At 34.7% G+C, this 19,837-nt stretch overlaps 2 protein-coding genes across 4 annotated transcripts in view; one reads left to right on the top strand and one right to left on the bottom strand.

Annotated features, from left to right (window-relative positions):
• FBXO11 (F-box protein 11) overlaps window positions 1-4,696 on the top strand; it is a 118,795-nt gene extending 114,099 nt beyond the window's left edge. For all 3 annotated transcript variants that reach the window (XM_051975232.1, XM_051975231.1, XM_051975233.1), the window contains exons 18-23: window positions 71-214; window positions 1,757-1,867; window positions 2,304-2,411; window positions 2,593-2,701; window positions 3,200-3,298; window positions 3,384-4,696. In XM_051975232.1, coding sequence (XP_051831192.1) covers window positions 71-214; window positions 1,757-1,867; window positions 2,304-2,411; window positions 2,593-2,701; window positions 3,200-3,298; window positions 3,384-3,513 — 701 coding nt within the window. In that variant the 3' untranslated portion in view covers window positions 3,514-4,696. The remainder of the gene's footprint in view (window positions 1-70; window positions 215-1,756; window positions 1,868-2,303; window positions 2,412-2,592; window positions 2,702-3,199; window positions 3,299-3,383) is intronic.
• The window catches only part of MSH6 (mutS homolog 6), a 32,797-nt gene continuing 17,622 nt past the window's right edge, over window positions 4,663-19,837 (bottom strand). The window contains exons 2-10 of the mRNA XM_051975230.1: window positions 16,570-16,769; window positions 14,324-14,490; window positions 9,223-11,758; window positions 6,909-7,183; window positions 6,083-6,200; window positions 5,510-5,599; window positions 5,278-5,432; window positions 4,968-5,167; window positions 4,663-4,823 (exon numbers count right to left, since the gene is read on the bottom strand). Coding sequence (XP_051831190.1) covers window positions 4,742-4,823; window positions 4,968-5,167; window positions 5,278-5,432; window positions 5,510-5,599; window positions 6,083-6,200; window positions 6,909-7,183; window positions 9,223-11,758; window positions 14,324-14,490; window positions 16,570-16,769 — 3,823 coding nt within the window. The 3' untranslated portion in view covers window positions 4,663-4,741. The remainder of the gene's footprint in view (window positions 4,824-4,967; window positions 5,168-5,277; window positions 5,433-5,509; window positions 5,600-6,082; window positions 6,201-6,908; window positions 7,184-9,222; window positions 11,759-14,323; window positions 14,491-16,569; window positions 16,770-19,837) is intronic.

Genomic DNA, 19,837 nt, shown 5'->3' with positions numbered 1-19,837 from the left:
TTTACTTTTCTCAGGGTGAATATATTGTAACACTGCCTCAATAGCATAATTTCAATGTTTGTTTTTCTAGGCCTAGGCTGTATAGAAGATAATGAAATTTTTGATAATGCAATGGCTGGGGTCTGGATTAAGACAGATAGTAATCCTACACTAAGAAGAAATAAAATACATGATGGAAGAGATGGAGGCATCTGTATATTTAATGGAGGCAGAGGTATTCTTAATTTAAAATGTTCATTATCCTTTTGTATTTATCCGAATTGTCTGATTATGAACTATATTTGTGGAAGGGGCACTACAGTTCAGGCCTCTAGCATTTCTTGCTCTGATTATAGCAATAACTTAATAATTGATCTCCTTGACTCCAATCACTCCCTTTTCCATTCTCTCCTCCACACAATTTGATCTTCCTTAATCAGAGCTGCCCCTCTTATTAAGAAGCTTCTTTTCACCTTGTAAGATCAAATAAATACAGAAAAATGAAATAAATAAAAACTCTTTGTTTGGCTTTTAAAAACCCTCTCAGTTTGGCTCTAGGGTACCTCCAAAATCTATTGCACATTGGTATAGTGTCTAACCATGTACCAGTTCTAACCAAACTGTCCTGCCTGCTATTGCTAGTGTATAACATTCCATCTTCTTGGTTCTGCCTTTACACAGGCCTTTTGACTCTTAAGCTCAGGGTTCCCTAATCCTCTATCCAGCTTTATTTTTTGTTTACTTTTCTGCATCTATATTGGATCCTCTTAATAGAATATGAGCTTGTTGAAGGGAAAGACCTGGGGAGACCGGTGGTGGTATATGCAGCTTAACAGTGATTTTTGAATGAAATAAAATCATAAATCCGTCGAATCAAGTTTGTGTCACGAAACATTTCAATGGAATTGTTTATTTCCAGGTCTTTTCAGAATATTATTGTAGGTCTTTGTCCCCGAAAATTTGACCTATGTCTTACAATACCAAAATTTAACTTATTCCTCATAAATAGTTTGATAAATTTTAATAAATTACCAAAACCACATGACTTTACCTGGTCTGTAAATGTGCAGAAGTTTTGGATTAAGGTATTGTTTTCATGTCCATTTACTGTAGTTGTGAATATGATGCTAATAAGACCATGGCTGATTCTTCCAGTAATAATGAGGTAGGCTAGCTAGCTTTTTTTTTTTTTTTTTTTTTTATATCAAATAATTGCAGCCCACAACTTCCCAATCTCGTACGTGGGTTTTGCCTTTGTTAAGATCATTCATTGGTGGAGGGAACTACTAGTATAGAATCTGTCTTCATTAATGCAGGCCTTCAATTTCTTTGTTGACTAATCCTAGAAGTTACCTAGGTTAAAGGGGTTAGTAAATTGGACTAGCCTTTGTCTTTGAAACTTAGTAAGGCCTGTATATCTATAATATGCTGTCTCACAATTCTCTCAGCTTACAAAGCATTATGCTAAATGATCCCTTTTAAGTTCTATGTTTGAATTCTATGCATACATGTATGTATTTTTTATTAGATCCTAAAAGAAGTTCAAGTCCAAGCATTTATCTCGATAATGTCAGTACTACCATTAACAAAAATACCAATTTTTTCACATTATCTTGCTGTGCACACTTCCTATATATCCTGGATAAATTCTTTGGTTATCTTGAGAGCATCTCACTTGAAAATTATCCATCCCTTTCATCGATTTTCCTAAAGTTCTTAAACCTCTTGATTGTATGTCCAAGTTTGTATTAACAAATATCTGGGGGTTTTATTGTAGGTCTCCTTGAAGAGAATGATATTTTCAGAAATGCTCAAGCTGGTGTACTCATCAGCACCAATAGTCATCCAGTCTTAAGGAAAAACAGAATATTTGATGGATTTGCTGCAGGTTTGTATTCATAAAACTGCAAAACCACAGTTCTTGTAGTTGGTAGTTTTTCTTGTAGTGTTCTAGTCTTTAACCTTTGAGGCTTCACCTTTAATTTAAGGGTATATACCAAAAACTAATGCTTTGTTAAAGTGTTTTATTAAATGGTTTTTTTAAAATTGGCCTTTGTCTGATTAATATATAATCTTAGCTGTTAATCTCATTTACCTTTTGGACTACTTTTTTCTCTTCACCATTCAGTTTGCTCAGTGAATGCTGTCATTTTGCAGTCATCCCTTATTGTATAGCTTATCACCATAAATGACATACTGTAAAAATGAATGCATTTTATTTTTTGTATTCAACAAATACTTCCCTTAAGTGTGCACAAACAGTAGTCAAGTTTCTTTGCCCCGGTCTTTTAAGCACTCATGTAAACACTTTTTAATTTCTTCAGGTATTGAAATTACAAATCATGCAACTGCAACTCTAGAAGGCAATCAAATTTTTAACAACCGGTTTGGAGGCTTATTTCTAGCATCTGGTGTTAATGTAACGATGAAAGGTATGTTGGAATCTTTCTTTTATTCACTTTAAAGTACATTTTTAAAGTAAAAAGTAGTTTCCAAAGTCAAAAATTTCCTTAGCAAGTTTACCCTGACCTGAAGCATTTTTGAGGGAAATTACTTGTTTTAACTTGCTTAATCTACTTGTGAAAAACTTTGAATTTCTTTCTTTTATTGCAGATAATAAAATAATGAACAACCAAGATGCCATAGAAAAGGCTGTTAGTAGAGGCCAATGCTTATATAAAATATCAAGCTATACCAGCTATCCCATGCATGACTTCTACAGGTATATTAAATTAACAAATTATTTGTGGGTTCTAGAAGGTAATTTTTAATTTCCTAAACTGGGTCCCTCTCCTTTGTCCTAAACCTTCAGGGGGGTGGGTCCTACCCTCAACAATGGTGCCCCCTCCAGCTGGATTAGGAAAATGTTCTTGATCAAACAGATCTGATCTAGTTCTGGACTTGATCCAGTCAGGCCCCCAATCTAGTTCTTATCAATGTTCCAATTCTTTGTAATGAGCAGAGTTTACAATAGATTAGGCTTTGATTCTTGTGTGCTAGGAATAAGACAGCATTATCTTTCTACTACACCATTTTCTGATTAAACTGATTTCAGACTAAATTTTTAAAGAAACAAGCAGAGTACCATACTTCTTAGGTGGTGAGGCATTCTAGAAACTAAATATGCCTTTTAGTCCTTCAGTTCATCGATCAGATAATTCAGTCATAAAAGGTGAATTTGTCTGTATCCATAACTAATTTGTATTTAATGCTTTTTTAGATGCCATACTTGTAACACCACAGATCGTAATGCCATATGTGTGAACTGCATTAAGAAGTGCCATCAGGGACACGATGTAGAATTTATTAGACATGATAGGTATGTAAGTCTGTTTGTTAACACTTATTTAATTAGGACCTTTTTTCACATGTTTATTAATATATTGGCTTTTGTCATTTTCTAGGTTTTTCTGTGACTGTGGTGCTGGAACACTGTCTAACCCCTGTACTTTAGCTGGCGAGCCTACACATGATACAGATACACTATATGACTCTGCTCCACCTATAGAATCTAATACATTGCAGCACAATTGAATTCCTTCTCCAAGGAGAGTTCTGCCATTCTGACTTAAAACTATTAAAAACTTTTGGAGGAAGATACTTGCCCATTTCTGCAGGAAGAGACTGTAAAATGGAAGTGTAAGGTGTTGACACTATGAAGCTCAACCTACCAAAAAGAAAGTGGCAATATAATGACTCAGGATCACAGAACTGGGTGTTTTAGCATTACTGTGTAAAGACTTTTTGAAGGGACAGAAGTGAAGAAAATAAGCTGCAATTTTGTACAGATACCAACTTCTGTAAAGCTGGTGTTTTTACAACTAGCATTGAAAGCAGTCCACTTTGCAGTAGTACTATTAAGTAGACAGGCAGCATTGTTGCTGCTTTTATGGACATGGGTACCAATTGCTTTTGTAATATGGTAAAAAAAAAAAAAATGTGAGCTAGCACTTCTGCATTTTTGATTTTTTTTAACATGTATTCAGATTGAGATATGATTTTAATGCTTTAATCTCATGTAGTTTGTTTTTAATTTCAAGCAAAATTGTACTTGAATGTGTCCCATTTTGTTAGCACACCTAGACTTGCTGTAACTGTACTCATGTCCCAGTATGTACGTTCTTTCTATGAAAGAGAAAACACTAATCTTAAATTATATCCAGCAATGTTTCTGGTATCCTTTAAGAAAGTTAGACTATTATTTCCTTCCCTTCCCTGTCCCAGCAGCAATCAAATCACCCCTAGAAAAAGTGAGTGTTTTAATGAGACTTCCTAGGAAGGGATGCACTGTAAAACAAAGTATTCTTGTAACTAATTTTGTGAAAGGTAAAGCCTACTATGTTTTAAAGTACACTTTAGAAAGTCTCCTCAAAACAGTCCTGTATTTTAATCTGTTCATAGTTTTTTTTTGAACAGTCTAGATATAACTGCTGGAAATTAAAACAATTTCCTGCTCTAATGAAGCTGAGACAAGTATATATACAGCCCTATACAGTTTCATAGCTTCCCCTCCCCCCCATTTATGTGTATTGGTGACAGTGGGTAATCAAACAGCCTGAAAGTATATGCATGTACCATAACATCTAGACTTAATATATTGTGAAGTATTCAATAACCATTATGTAGAGGGTAGGTAAGAATTAAAAGGGTTTAATTTCCTAGGAAAGAAAATGGAAAAAATGGTCATTTTTAAAAAATAAAGTTTATTAGATCATAATGTTGTCTGAATTTTAACCACCTTTGTCAGAAATTGCTGAAGCTTTTATATTTCCTTGATCAAAGTCAACAACTTGTGAATAGCCTGGATATCTGCAGCTGAATTTTCAAGAGCCAGACAAACTTCCCTAAAAACAAAGAGACAAAAAAAATTGTTTAAAAGAATTTTCCTCTTGCTTTCTGCTTTGCTTTCCCCACCATTATCTTGTCCAAATTCTTATTATAAGATACCCAGTATCTTCTCCAAAGTATACTTTGTATGATTAACCTACCGAAATAGTCTCAATGATTGGGTCATCTTCTCAAATTCTTTTGCTTTCCTATGGCCTTTCTGAATAATCTCTTCAGGAAGACAGGCAAGCCTTGCTGCATTGAAGCCATAGCTTTTAGGACAAGCACCTTTAGTAAATTTATAGAGGAAGGTAATGGTTTCCTGGCTTGGGTCTTCACATTCATTTTCAACCATGCATGCCTAAAATTAGGATGACATTTTTCATGACTTGGTTATCTGTATTTATGGAGGTGGAGGTACCAAAGCTGTTCCCCAAACTGTAAATCCCCTTTTGAGCAACAGTTACATACCATGTGTCCTAGGCACACAGCAACATTTTGGGAGTAATCCTCTACTAATGAATGGTAGTGTGTAGAAAATAAAGTACGACACTTTATGGTCTCGGCAAGTTCTTTAACAACTGCATTTGCTATAGCTGTACCATCAAAAGTTGCAGTGCCTCTACCTACAAAAAATTAAGAAGGATCACAAACTACTCTTTTTCTTAAGTCTCCTCTCTCCAATTAAATCTTAGAATTTTACCTAGTTCATCCATGAGCACCAAGGAATGTTCTGTTGCATGTTGTAGTATGCTGGCAGTCTCATTCATTTCAACAAAAAAGGTACTTTCACCTGACATGCAAAAACATGGACAATGGTCAAGACCAAATTGAAATAACCACAAGATCAAGACATATGTTGTGGTAATGTCCAAATTCTTATACTGAAAATTGCATGAAAGACAAGATCTCAGGTGTCTCTGCCCTCCTTCCCCCCATCCCCTAGCCTTAAGAAGTCCAGCCTTTTATTTGACTTCCAATAATCATTTTGTAGTAGTATTACTTTGCTGAGCAACTCATTACTCTGCATTTTAAACCAGTAGTACTTGGTCCAAGTTAATAAGATTCCTTATGTAGGACTACAATCTATTTGCATTTAAGTTCCTTTCCTTCACCAGAGCTTTAAAACCTATTTATACAATAACTATACAACAATTATACAAGTATATGTGTGTGTATGAAATAATAAAAGACAAATTTAATGGACAGCCTCAAAGCTTTTAGGTAGCTAAAATGTAAAACAAAATTTATAGCTAAACAAGACAGACTAACTTACCTGACATTATTCTGTCTGAAGCACCTAATCTAGTGAACACTCTATCAACTGGTGTGAAACTACAAACTTCAGCAGGAACATAACAGCCCATCTGAGCCATTATAAGCAAAAGACCAGCCTGTGAACATTAAGAACACCCCCCCAATGTCATTAAAAACCAAGAAAAAACATATTTAACTGAACATCATGGAACTTTCTAGATCATCTAATTAAAAAATGATTTGCCTGAAGGTCATATAGGTAATTAAGGTAAAATTCTTTGTTCCAACATAATGCTTCTTTTTCCCAAAAACTTAACTTTTTACCCAGCCCCTTCTCAAAGAATATGATTCATATTCTCTTGCATATGGTCAAAAAAAGGTTCTTAATGACCATTCACTATACCCATTTTAAGGTATAAGGCACAGTAAAAACTGGAAAAAAATACTCAAAACACCAAAAGATTTAATTGGAAATATTGTGGGTTAATAATTAAAATGTAAAACCAATTTGCTTTTTAATATACTCAATGTTTACAGATTATTATTAAGAACAGGAGAAGTGCATAAAGGATCCAGAATATTTTAATGATACTGAAAAAACTGTTTCAGTCATGCCTGACTCTTCAAGACCCCATTTGGAGTTGCTTGTGGAAGACAATGGAATGGTTTGCCATTTTCTCTCTCCAGATCATTTGTGAGGCAAACAAGTGTTAAATGACTTGCCCAGGGTCACACAACTAGTATGAGTCTTGAGGCCAGATTTGAATTCTGAGTTAAGGTCCAAGGGGGTTTTATTCACTGTCAGCTAGCTGCCCTGAAAGAATACTTAGGGCCTGATTAATTACCTGTCTCATGAGGGTTGATTTGCCCCCCATATTTGGTCCAGTAACCAGCACACAATAAGCATCCCAGGTACCATCTTCTGAATCTTCTTCCTTACAGCCTATCATAATGTCATTAGGAATAAAATCATCACCAAAAAAGTTATTTGTAACACATGGATGTCGAGATCCTTTAAGCTTTAAAAAGGGTCGAGTCTCCTCATCTGGTACTAGGATTACTGGACGACACATATGACCTTCACCACCTCGACTATAGTTGGCCAAGCATAATAAGACGTCTATTAAAAAAAGAAAAAAAAAAAAGGTAAAAGCAACAGCTCCAGTTAACAAATTTATTAAGGAAACTCTTGTCTAATACAGAAACTCAACTTAAAGCTAGCAGAGACAATCTAAAATCTAACAACCCCATCACTTAAAAAGAGTTTTCATTAGCTTAATGAGATACATTTTATATTAACAGAAAATACTTCTGAAAGCACACAACTGACAATTTCTAGAAAATGGAATTCCTACTTAAAATGTTTTTATATATCATCTAAGAATATAATTTTAAGTAGGGAGTAATATTCCTTGAACCCAACAGCTCCCATTAACAAGGCTTAAAAAAGATCAGAAGCCTGGATCACTCAAAAAACTTGAGGGAGATCACACTGAATCACAGAACACTAAGGAGTGCAGAGGTCATTTCAATACCCCCTCCCTTACTGAAAATAATCACTATTTCATAGAAGAAAAGCCAAGAAATATTTATTTGACAAAATTATTACTTTTCATAAGGAAATATGAAGTATTTTTTTAAAAAAATAAATGCATTAGGTTATGACTAGATAGGCTGAAGGAAGAGGAAAATCTTTAACAATTACTTTGTAAAGAACTGAGGTATTGTTGAAACATGCCTTGCCTTATAGGTGGTGGACTAAAGGTATAGAATGAGACATGCATTGTCAGTTTATTGGCAACGTCTACTACAATAAAAAGGGAAGTTATTAAGAAGTAACACTTTAATTTTTAAAAATATTTAAAGTCATAAGATTGGAGAAGAATTTTTAAAAGAAAAATGTTAATTAGCATTTAGAAGGCTAAAGAAGCTTTAGTGTCAGGAAGAACTGGTTCAATTTCTGTCCTCCTTTTGAGCTTTAATCTCTTAAGAAACAGGCCTCTAGTAGTGTATACTGTAGGCTGCAGCTGCATACTTCAAAAATCACATATCATGTTATATTATTATTTAGTTAAATATTTCCTCATTGTATTTTAATCTGGTTTGAGCTGCACTTTAGAGTGCTGAAGGACACAAGTAGTCAACAGGTCATATGTTTGACATCTCTGCCTTAAAATTATTAAAATACATCAAGTATTTCCTATACAGATAAAATAATAGGTAGGTTTGGACATTAAGAAAGAAAAACACTTTTTACAAAGAGAAATAAATTGAAAAAGTTCCTAACCTTATGATAGCAATATCAAGCAGACATAAGTAGCCCCAAATCCGACCAAACAAATTCAATTTCTCAAGATTGAGACAAGTATAAAAAAGGTAGAAGATAAACCACAAATTTATACAAATAAGCATCTTTAAGATAACATTAGTTATACATGATAATAGGGCTCTAGAGCTACAAGAAAGTTTAATGATCATCTAAGTGGAGGCTTAACAATCCAAGGTTATTATGGACATTAAGACAGAGAACTAGGTCTAAAAGCCAAGTTTTTTTTACTATAATAGTCTTTTCACTACACCCTCATCTGTTGAGAGAAAACCAGTTACATGAAAACAAAAAAAAAAAAAATGAATTAAGAAATGATTGCTCACTAAAAATTCCTTGATTTTTTAATTCAAAGGATATGGAGAAATATGGGTCATAAGCCCTATGAAATAGAAAAGACCTGTAAGAGAAGTTGCCCTTCTGATTGTGTATCAAGTGCTCAATTTAGTTTAGTAACAAACTCTCCATGAAAATTCATACAGCTATCAGAAATGGAATTATTTCCTTTATCTAGAGAGAAGGCTGCTATGCATATTTTACAAAATCTATCATTAGTGTCTATGAAGCTTAAATGATAGGTAAAAAGCAACTGTCTAAAACTAATGCTAATTAAGTGTATTATTGCTATGACAATCTTACTCTTTGCAGCAATTGATTGTGTCAACAATAGATTGGGAGCCCCTTAAAACAGCTGTCTCTTGCCTTTTTTATATCCAAAGTGGTACACAATAGGCACTTAATAATTGCTTGCTAACTAACAGCATCACAAGCATTAACTTAGAAGATAGTAATATTTCCCCAGGCCTGAAAAAAAGATAATTCACCAGTCTTACCGAACACTGCAATGCACTCCACAGCAGTCTGCCAGTCCCTGTAATTTTTATCAAAATTAAAGAAGAGTCTTCTCATACAATCCTTCAGTGATACATCTCTCCGTTCTTCAGCATTCATCAGATCAGCAAGCTTCTTCTCAATGTCCTTTGTCCAGTATCGTTTACAACCCTTCTTGGTGGACTTTAGTTCATATTCCCCTGGCAAATCATGCAATGTGAAACTTTCTGGAATTTCCAATTGGTAACGATTTTTCCCAACACCCCAATAGACTATGGACCTGCAGCCAATCCGTTTGCGCTGTTTCTCTAAATAGTCTAAAAGGCTCTGCTCATTGTCCTTAATATCAACCAATGCTTGGTCATAATCAGAGTCAAATCCTGTTTTAGGAGTAATAATTCCAGTCTTTCGAGCTTTTTCATGGTCAAAGGCTGTATCCCATCGATTCAATTCTGTGGTCAACTCAGGGAAACGACCCCCTGAATTTTGAGTCCGGAGTGTAATAACTTGCTTAAGGATTTTAGACTTGAAATTATCTACTACTTCTTCCATAATCCCAACAATCTTGCACATCACTTTGAATCCTTCCAGAGCGGACAAGAAATCAACAATCTTTTTTTTGCTGTAAGTGGTTTCTTCATACATTATGGCTCTGCTGTCTGGATGCTTCTGACTCTTTAGTGGAGAGCCAACACTATGAATCTTGTTCAACAGTCTCTCAAGGTCTGGAAGCTTCTTCAGAAGGTCAACTACTTCACTAATCTTGTCAGGCACAGCCATGAGATCTTCCATTGCATCTAAACGATCATTGATAGAGGATGGGTTACAAAGCGGAGCACAAAGCCACTGTTTTAGGAGCCGCTTCCCAAAGGGAGTACAGCAACTATCAATCCTCTCTAACAGTGTCCCTTCAGTGGAGCCATTTACTGCATTCTGGAGAATCTCCAGATTGCTTAGGGTCACAGCATCTAGTACCATTCGACAATCTCTCTTAGCAAAGATGGCACCAGGCTTTACAGCTTTTACCATATCAGCATCAACAGGAATGTATTCTTCAAAGTTGGCCATAGACAAAAGCTCATAATCTATAAGGCATTTTTTGAGGTAGAAGACACAACCACCCAAAGCAGACAATGCCAGTTCACTCTTCTCATTAGGGGTTAAGCCAATGGTGTCAGACTCTGATGTCATGCTTTTAAGCACAGGGGGTAATACTACCCCATCAGTCACATTTAGCTTTTCTTTAAAGTATCCTTCTTCAAGGAGTGTTCTCAAGGTTTTGGCTGCATCCCAAAACTGAGAGCCTGGAGTCAGACTTTCTTGAATGGAAGAAGATAGAGACACTTTCAGGACCTTCCTTGTTTCAGCAGAGAGATTTCCTTTCTCAAACAATATTTGTGCAGGAGTATAATGTGCCACCAGAGTCCTAAATCGGGAGCAATGACGGTCATCTGAAAATTGACCCATATAAAACTTGCCCACAGAAGTGTCAATAAAGCAAACACCATACAGACGCATGTGACCAGAAGCTTCCTCCTCTTTTTCTTTGACACATAGCAAATATTTATTGTTGCTTTCAGAAGGTTCACCATCCAGCACGCTATAAGTCTGCGTTCCCTTGGTAATAATTCTGCATATTTCTCTCCGCACCACTCTATCAAATCTGGATATATGAGCCAACTTTCGACAGCGAGCTTCCATCATTTCAGGAGTCTCTGTCTGCTCAACTCGAGCAACTTTGTAACCCTTCTGAACCAGGGAATCTGAATATCTACCAAATGCAATTTCTGGGAAACCTGAATGGGCCCAATTGCCTTTCATAAACACTAGCCCCAGCTCATTGACCCCAATGATTGCATCCATGTGGTACAGTTCATAGAACTTCCCTACTTTATAGAAGATTACTAGGTCAAAGTTCTGAGACTTGATTTGCCACCACCTTCTCATTCCTGGAGTACAGGTATTAAGGAAATCCTCAGGAACATGAACAGTGTTTGGGTCATAATCAGGATGATCTGGACGCCTCCTGCATGCATCTTTCCTCTTTCCCTCCTTTAACCATTCTAGTGTTTCATGGTACCACTGAGTAGAGCCACAGCTCCCATCACCACCTCCACTAACTTGGGCTTGGGCCTCAAAGTTCTGTGGAGCAGAGAAAGCATTCAAAGTGTTCTTAGTTTCTGAAGAAACTCCTACTACTCGTTTGGGTACAGTAGAAGCACAACCTCCCAAACTTTTCCTCTTGAGGGAGCTGTTGACAGCAGTTCCTCTTTTCCGTTTTGGGGCAGCTTTGACAGGACTGTCCATGTCACTATCACTTTCACCCATTCCACTGCTTGCTTCATCACTGCTCCCTTCCTCCTTGGTATCTGGCTTAAATTCTACATCAGAGCCACCAATGTCACTCTCCGAGTCTGAAACAACTCTCCTTTTTTTGTTCCGGGCTGTGCTACGCTTAGCCATCTGCCTCTTGGGTCTCACTTCCTCTTCACTCTCTAGATCCTCTCCACTATTATCTGATGCAGAAGCTATAGCCACCTGTCAGAAAGAAGAGACTATTTAAAAACAAAATAAATTTTGGCACATTAAAAAAATAAATGTGTGCAACACACACATTATTTTAAAGGTATACACATTATTTTAAAGGTATTAAAGTGGGATACAACAACAAAAAACCACTAGAAAGAACACCTTCCCCACTACACAAGTCCATTTTCAATGTTTCTACAGATATCAAAATGCCTTAAAATTGGAATGTCTCTCCCCCTCCACTCCTCACCATGCGTATGTATTTAAGGTCATCTGTTGCCAATTTTCTTTTATCCTCTCTTTATTTCTGCAACTGACCTTAACAAAGAATTTACATATTTACTTGTTCCTGTTTTTTTTTTTAATTTAAATGTTTTTAAATTATGATACTTATATCTCTGCCCCTTAAGACTTATAAACTAGATTAGGTAATACAATATACACAGTTATGTGGTATACATAGCAGACAATAGAGTCAAGAAACCTGATTTCAAGCCCTAATTTTGTGATTAAACAGCTAAAGCAAACTTGGGTAAGTCTTTTACTCTGTAGAGCTCAGTTTTCTCATTTACAAAAAGAAGGGACAGGGATTAGGAATGTAATTCAATAGTATCATGATATCCTGAATGAGAGAACTCTCTACCAACATAGGCTGGCACCTTTTTTGCAACTAACTCATGGTCTCAAGAGTTTCCTAGGGGCTAAGTGGTTTGCTCAATATGGGTCAAAGGCATGAACTTGAACCCAAGTTCTCACATTAAGATGCAACCACTTTGCCATGTTTCTTTTTTCGACACATAAAATGAAGGAGTTAAAATATCAAGTCCTAGACCAGACCATACTGTAAGTGGACAAATAAATACCCCAAGCAGTTCATGAGGCAGAGACCAAGAACAAGGAGGGAACTGGGAGAGGGAGGAAAACACAAGAAAAAAGAGAAACCATTTTAAATTTATCAACTCTTAAGAATTTTTACAAACCATGATTGAAAACTTACTTCTAAAGCTCTAAAATGCTAATAGTTCGTATTTTGTTATTAATTCCCCAAATCAAATAAAACCTTCACTCTCCCCCTCCTCCCACCATTCCTCCCCACAAAAAATTGAAATTGCTTTTAAAAAAAATTTGTGTAATCACTGCTTCCCACCCTTACCATAAATAAAATGAAGATTAAGTCAATTTTTTAATGTCGGTACATCAATACATTTAGGAATTTTAAAGAATGATAATTATTAAATTCATTATTCTTTATACTTTAAATGAGAGGCAATAGATCCCAGCATACAGAGAGCCAGCAATTGAGTCAAGAAGACTTGTGCTTCCAAGTCCTTCCTTCCATTACACATTTGCTAAGTGAGTCTGGGAATGTCACATCATTCTTTAATGTCCCCAAGAAATTGTCTAAAACTGTAAGATGCAGATCAATTCTCTATGTACATAATAAAAGAGAGATTTCCTCATTTGGACTTCCTTATGGTCCTATATTAAAGAAAACCAAAAAATATCCACTTCAAATTAACTTTTTAAAAATTTACTTAACATCTTTTGATCATAAATGATTAGTGGACTATTAATTCAAATGAACAATTTTTTCAATGAAAACTGCCCCCATAATTAAAATGAACTTTATTCTTAAAATTCCTAGTAATCCCTCACAATCAGCTCCCTCACTTTCTCCACAAAGCCTTTCCTAATCCCTTCAGTTATTAGTGCCCATTTATTTTGTATACGTAAATGCACCAATAAAAGATATGCTTCTTGAAGGCAGGGATTATTTTGTTTTTATCCTTTTCCTCCAGAATCTAGCTTAGCAACTACTTAATAAGTGCTTCTTGACTAATCATACATTTAAAGAGACCTTAAGGCACCTAGTCTAACCGCTCCTTTTACAATTGAAGACCCAGAGATGTTAAATCGGTCAACTCAAAAGATTCTCTCCAACAGTAATATTCAACGACTGAGACTTTTTAAAATCGGAGTTTCTATTGAAGGAAGTTTGAGCAACGTGCACTATGTATTTTGTATTTTATGTATTTTGGTGCAGGGAATTTGCAATGAGGAAATTTTATTTTTAATTATTTAATATTTTCCTCCCCCAGTTACATGTTAAACCATTTAACATGTTTTTTAAAATTTTGAATTCTAGACTTTTCCTCTCCCATTGAGAAGGCACATGGAAAGTCATGTCTTTACTGTCAAGATATAAAAAGTTGAAAATATTCTTGAATATTGGATATTTAATACTAGGAACTAAAACCTCTCTCATGCTAACACAACCTATTAACATATACTCAGAAATCCCAGTACACTGACAAATGTGATAGATGGCTTCAGATCTTAAGCCACAAGATTGGCTAACATCATTATAGCCACTCTGTACATGGTCCAAGTTCATGTTGCTGTATTATTGCATATATTTTGGCAACTAGAGGTGTTATGTTTGTATACCTATGTACACACAAACATAATATATCTAGAGATATACTTACCTCTAAGTTATTTAAAGATAATTTTCTATTTTCTCACCTATCAGAACAAACATTACTCAAACAGTTGCAAAATTAGTATTACTACCTCCATCTCCTCCTCATCTGGATCTGAAGGCTCATCACATACTGCTAATTCAAGCCGCTTACTCTTCTCTATACTTATGGCATCATCTGCCAGTTGCATTGCTCTGAGTATTTCAGGCTTTGCAGTATAAAAAGGACCTCCTTTCTGGGCTTCCTTACATTTTGAACCTAAAAAGGAAAAAATTTACTAATAAGAATTGATGACAAATGACTAAGAACAAATTTTACTCAGCAAATGAACAGAGATACTTGAAATAGCAAAATTTACTTGTAAATCCTCCAAGTAACTTTACATCTTTTGCAAAAGTAAAAATTTCAAGAAAATCTGTTTAAAAAAAATTTTTTTAAATGTCAAGTTGCATCAGACCCAGCGTACAAGTACAAATTCAAATGAAAAGGAAAGGAAATATATTTATGAAGCTATTTTCCTGAATTATTAAACTTTACTTAGAATCTTTTCTTATAAATTAGGTACTGTAAATGAAGATGCTATTCCTAAAGTGAATGATTTAACTCCAACTTACCAGTACAATAAATTTAAAGATGTTTTAAACTGACATCTATTAAAAGAGGTATGGTGCTAATAGTTACATAAATCCAGAAAATTTAAATTATAAAAAACAAATTAAGCTAAGAACTATGAAATGGTACCATGCTCCTAATCAATCAAGCTTACAATCTGTGTCATCCTGGATCTCTCATTCACCCCACATATCCAATCCAAAATTCTCATTGCCAAATCATGTCATTTATATCTTTTCATAACTATCATCCTCATTCAAGTCGAGATCACCTGACAATTATAAAATCCTAACTAGTCAACCTGCCTCAAGTGAGTCCCTATTCTAATCCATCCATCTCCACTCAACTGTCAAAATGATTTTCCCAAATTGTAGATTTACCCATGTCAGCCATCTGTTCCATAAATTCCAGCAACTCCTTAGTGCATCCAAGATCAAATGTAAAAGCTTCTAATGTGACATTTAAAGTTCGTTCTTCAGAATGTGATGCGTTCCTACCTTTCCAGTCTTCTTACACTTCACTTCCTCCTGTATTAACTCTATATTCTAATTATACTAGTCTACTTTTTTTTGGAGAGGTTGGGAAGGGAGAGGGGGTATGTGCAAGGTAATCAGGCCTAAATGACTTGCCCAGTACACAACTAGCAAGTGTCAAGCATCTGAGGCCTCATGTGAACTCAGGTCCTCCTGATTCCAGAGCCAATACTGTGCCACCTAACTAACCCTACAGGCCTACTTTTGCTGCTACTTATTATAACACTATCTGCCCTATGCTTACCTCTGTTTCTTGATTTCTATTGTTTCCCTTAAGTTTCACAAACTCAAAATTCCAACACATGCAGGAGACTTTTCCTGGTCCCCAGCTGCTAAAGTTTAGTTAAAATCAATTCCCATTTACTCTGTGTATATCTAGTATGTACCTACTTATTGAAGTCATCTAGCAATTGGTAATGCTGTTATGGCAACAACCCAGCCAAGGGCTCTTTAAATACATTTATTTCTGAACTGAATGCTTAAGCACAAGCAGTCCCTAATCCAAATTAAAAACAAGTTCAACAGGACAAATTTAACACTACTTAGTCTTCCTTTTTTAAACCAAATCATTTCTCTCCTCTCTCCCTCCCTTCCCTTTTCTTAATCTTATCAGAGCATTGAAGTCTATAGAACAATTTACAACCTCTTTTCTTTTAGGAAAAACAACAAAATATAATGCAACTGCAAAAGATTAAAAGCAAACAGAGAAATCCTATTTTAACACAAAATCTCTGATCAATGACAGAGTGGGAAAAGGGCCAGATTTGGAAATCTGAAGTCTTGGAGTTCAAATTCTAACTCTGGCAGGTACCTACTATCCATGTGACTATACTCATCACTTTAACTTTCTAGGCTTCAATTCCCTATCTTATAAAATGAGAGGGGTGATTCCTTCCAGTTTCACAACTATGATCCTCAATTTCACTTTGTCATACCAAAATCTTTAGTGAGTGATACTACAAAGAACATTCCTACAATTTAGTTGAACTGAAAATAAGCTACACTCAAGTATGACTTTTAAAAAAGTTTTCTTTTTAATTTATAGAATAAAACAAGCATTTCTGTAACAATATAATAAAAAGTTAATTGCACATGAAATTACAAATCTATTATGTATTCCACATGTAAACACGTATACTTTTTTTAAAAGTAAAAATGTGCTCAATTCCCACTAAAAGAGACAATCTCTTACCTGTATAGGGCTTTACAAGCCTTTTGTTAACCCAGCCCCTTACTGGATTGTCATCAAAAAATTGTACATGGACACGGAAAGTTTTCCCCCTTTCTCTGATGAATGTTCCTTCAGTGGGATGGTTATACACAAGGCAAGGCCACCAGGGGTAACCTTCCATCTTGGCCCAAACCAAATCACCAGGAGAGAAGTCACAAGAGCTGTTATCAAAAGGAGATAGCTAATTAACATTTGGACCAATTACATTTAAAGGCAGTTTACCTTAATGCTTTTATGCAAGTTGTTTACAAGAGTCCTTCAAAGTTAACAATTCAGTAATAAAAAAGATGAAATTGTCAATGAATAAAAAATACCATTAAAGGAAAAAACATTCTTTGTTTTTGAATAGCAAATATCACAATGGTCTCCCTACTAGTAAATTTAAGCTTGTTAAGTGGATAGAGCACCAGCCCTGAAGTCAGGAGGACCTGAATTCAAATCTGATCTCAGACACTTAACACGTCCTGGCTGTGTGACCCTGGGCAAGTCACTTAACCCCAATTGCCTCAATAACAATAATAATAATGATGATAAATTTGTGAAGCTACTCAAAGGCCATGGTTGGTACCCAGAAACTAATTATGTGGAAATGATGAAGTCTTACTAATAATCATGAGTGCTATTTCAAAATTAAGAAAGCACATTTTTTATAAAATCAAAAATGTTATTAGGGGAGGAAATACATAGTAGGTTATGCAGGTAATTTTGTTAATATTTATCAACAAGTATAAATATCAACAAAATAAGGACAAAGTCAAAATACAAACTACTGGAGAACCAAAACCACAAGTTTTTTGGATATTACCTAAAACAGACCCAATTTTGAATGGACCCAAAACAAGCACTCTGGCTTCTCTTCAAGTTTTGAGATGAGTATAAACCTACAGTTCAGAGTTAGATAATTTCTAGGCATATAACAGCAGGTTAAAATAATATTAATACACTACCCCTCATCCCCTTTACTGCTGCCAAATAATTCTACCACAAAGTAGAAAACATAAAGGTTTTAATTATGATTAAGCAGATTCAGGAGATAGAAAAATAATCCTGAACAAAGATTAGGAGTACTAAGTTTTTTGTAGACAAAAATTACAGAGACATAGGAATAATTTTTGATATAGAACAATCTTATATATTCTCTTGGGCCACAAAAGTTGATCAATCAATCATAACCTCATATATCTCGCTTCATTTATCATCTTAGAAAATCAACCTAGTCAAAGAGACTCTACAGGTAAACTAAGTCAAATTACAGAGAGGGTTTCACAATGAACTAACTGATTACACTTCACAAAGATAATGAGCAATTTGCAGCCAAAAGAATCCTTCCAAAATTAGCTAAATAATGTTGTGAAGTTCAAACTTCCCTTCAAGCTACTTATCTGAGAAATGTCAGATTTTAGCTAGCTAAGATTATTTAACCAAATGATCTGGAAGGAATGGCACCATAAAACTGGGAAGAGGAAATTTTCAAAAATCCTATTAAAAAGCAAAGTACTCAATTATCCTAGATTTTTGTGTTTATATTCTTTAATAACAATAAATATGAGAAAAGTTATCACCAAATAACTAAAATAGAGTAGCCACGCTCAGAGCCCAGCCTCATCAGCCAATAAACCATTTATGAGCACTTACTGTCTCAGGCACTGTGGTAAAATGCAGGAATTCAAAGAAAAATAAAAGTCTCTGCTTAGGATTAAGAGGTTAGAATCAGAATAGGAGAAAGGAGAAGTTAAGAGAGTTCCAAGAAGAAATAGACAGCAAAACTATAATAGTGGGAGATCTCAACCTTGCACTCTCAGAATTAGATAAATCAAACCATAAAACAAATAAGAAAGAAATTAATGAGGTAAATAGAATATTAGAAAAATTAGATATGATAGATCTTTGTAGAAAAATGAATGGTGACAGAAAGGAGTATACTTTCTTCTCAGCAGTTCATGGAACCTACACAAAAATTGACCATATATTAGGACATAAAGACCTCAAAATTAAATGCAGGAAGGCAGAAATAGTAAATGCTTTCTTTTCAGATCACAATGCAATAAAAACTACATTCAACAAAAAGTTAGGGGTAAATAGACCAAAAAGTAATTGGAAATTAAATAATCTCATCTTAAATATGATTGGGTGAAACAGCAAATTATAGACACAATTAATAATTTCACTTAAGATAATGACAACGATGAGATATCATATCAAAATTTGTGGGATGCAGTCCAAGTGGCAATAAGGAGAAATTTTATATCCTTAGAGGCTTACTTGAATAAAATAGAAAAAGAGAAGATCAATAAATTGGGCTCGCAACTTAAAAAGCTAGAAAAAGACCAAATTAAAAACTCCCAATCAATTACTAAACTTGAAATTCTAAAATTAAAAGGAGAAAATAATATTGAAAGTAAAAACCTATGGAACAAATAAATAAAACTAAGAGTTGGTTTTATGAAAAAAAAAATTGATAAACCTTTGGTAAATCTGATTAGAAAAAGGAGAGAGGAAAATCAAATTAGTAGTCTTAAAAATGAAAAGGGAGAACTTTCCACCAATGAAGAGGAAATAAAAGAAATAATGAGTTACTTTGCCCAACTTTATGTCAATAAATTCGAGAACCTAAGTGAAATGGATGACTACCTCCAAAAATACAGGCTTCCCAGATTAACAGAGGACGAAATAAATTGCTTAAATAGTCCCATTTCAGAAAAAGAAATAGAACAAGCTATTAATCAACTCCCTAAAAAAAATTCCCCAGGACCAGATGGATTTATATGTGAATTCTACCAAACATTTAAGGAACAATTAGCCCCAATGCTATATAAACTATTTGAAAAAATAGGGAACGAAGAAGTCTTACCAAATTCTTTTTATGACACAGACATGGTACTGTTATCTAAACCAGGTAGGTTGAAAACAGAGAAAAATTAATGCTAAAATCTTAAATAAGCTATTAGCAAAAAGACTACAGAAAATCATCCCTAGGATAATACACCATGATCAAGTAGGATTTATGCCAGGAACGCAGGGCTGGTTCAATATTAGGAAAACTATCAGTATAATTGGCCATGTTAATAATCAAATTAACAAAAACCATATGATCATCTCAATAGGTACAGAAAAAGCATTTGATAAAATCCAACATCCATTCCTATTAAAAACACTTGAGAGTATAGGAATAAATTTACTTTTCCTTAAAATAATCAGTAGCATCTATTTAAAACCATCAGTAAGGATC

The sequence above is a fragment of the Antechinus flavipes genome, chromosome 2 (assembly GCF_016432865.1).
Source record: "Antechinus flavipes isolate AdamAnt ecotype Samford, QLD, Australia chromosome 2, AdamAnt_v2, whole genome shotgun sequence".
NCBI classification, from domain to species: domain Eukaryota; kingdom Metazoa; phylum Chordata; class Mammalia; order Dasyuromorphia; family Dasyuridae; genus Antechinus; species Antechinus flavipes.
This window is presented reverse-complemented; position numbering and strand designations above follow the sequence as displayed.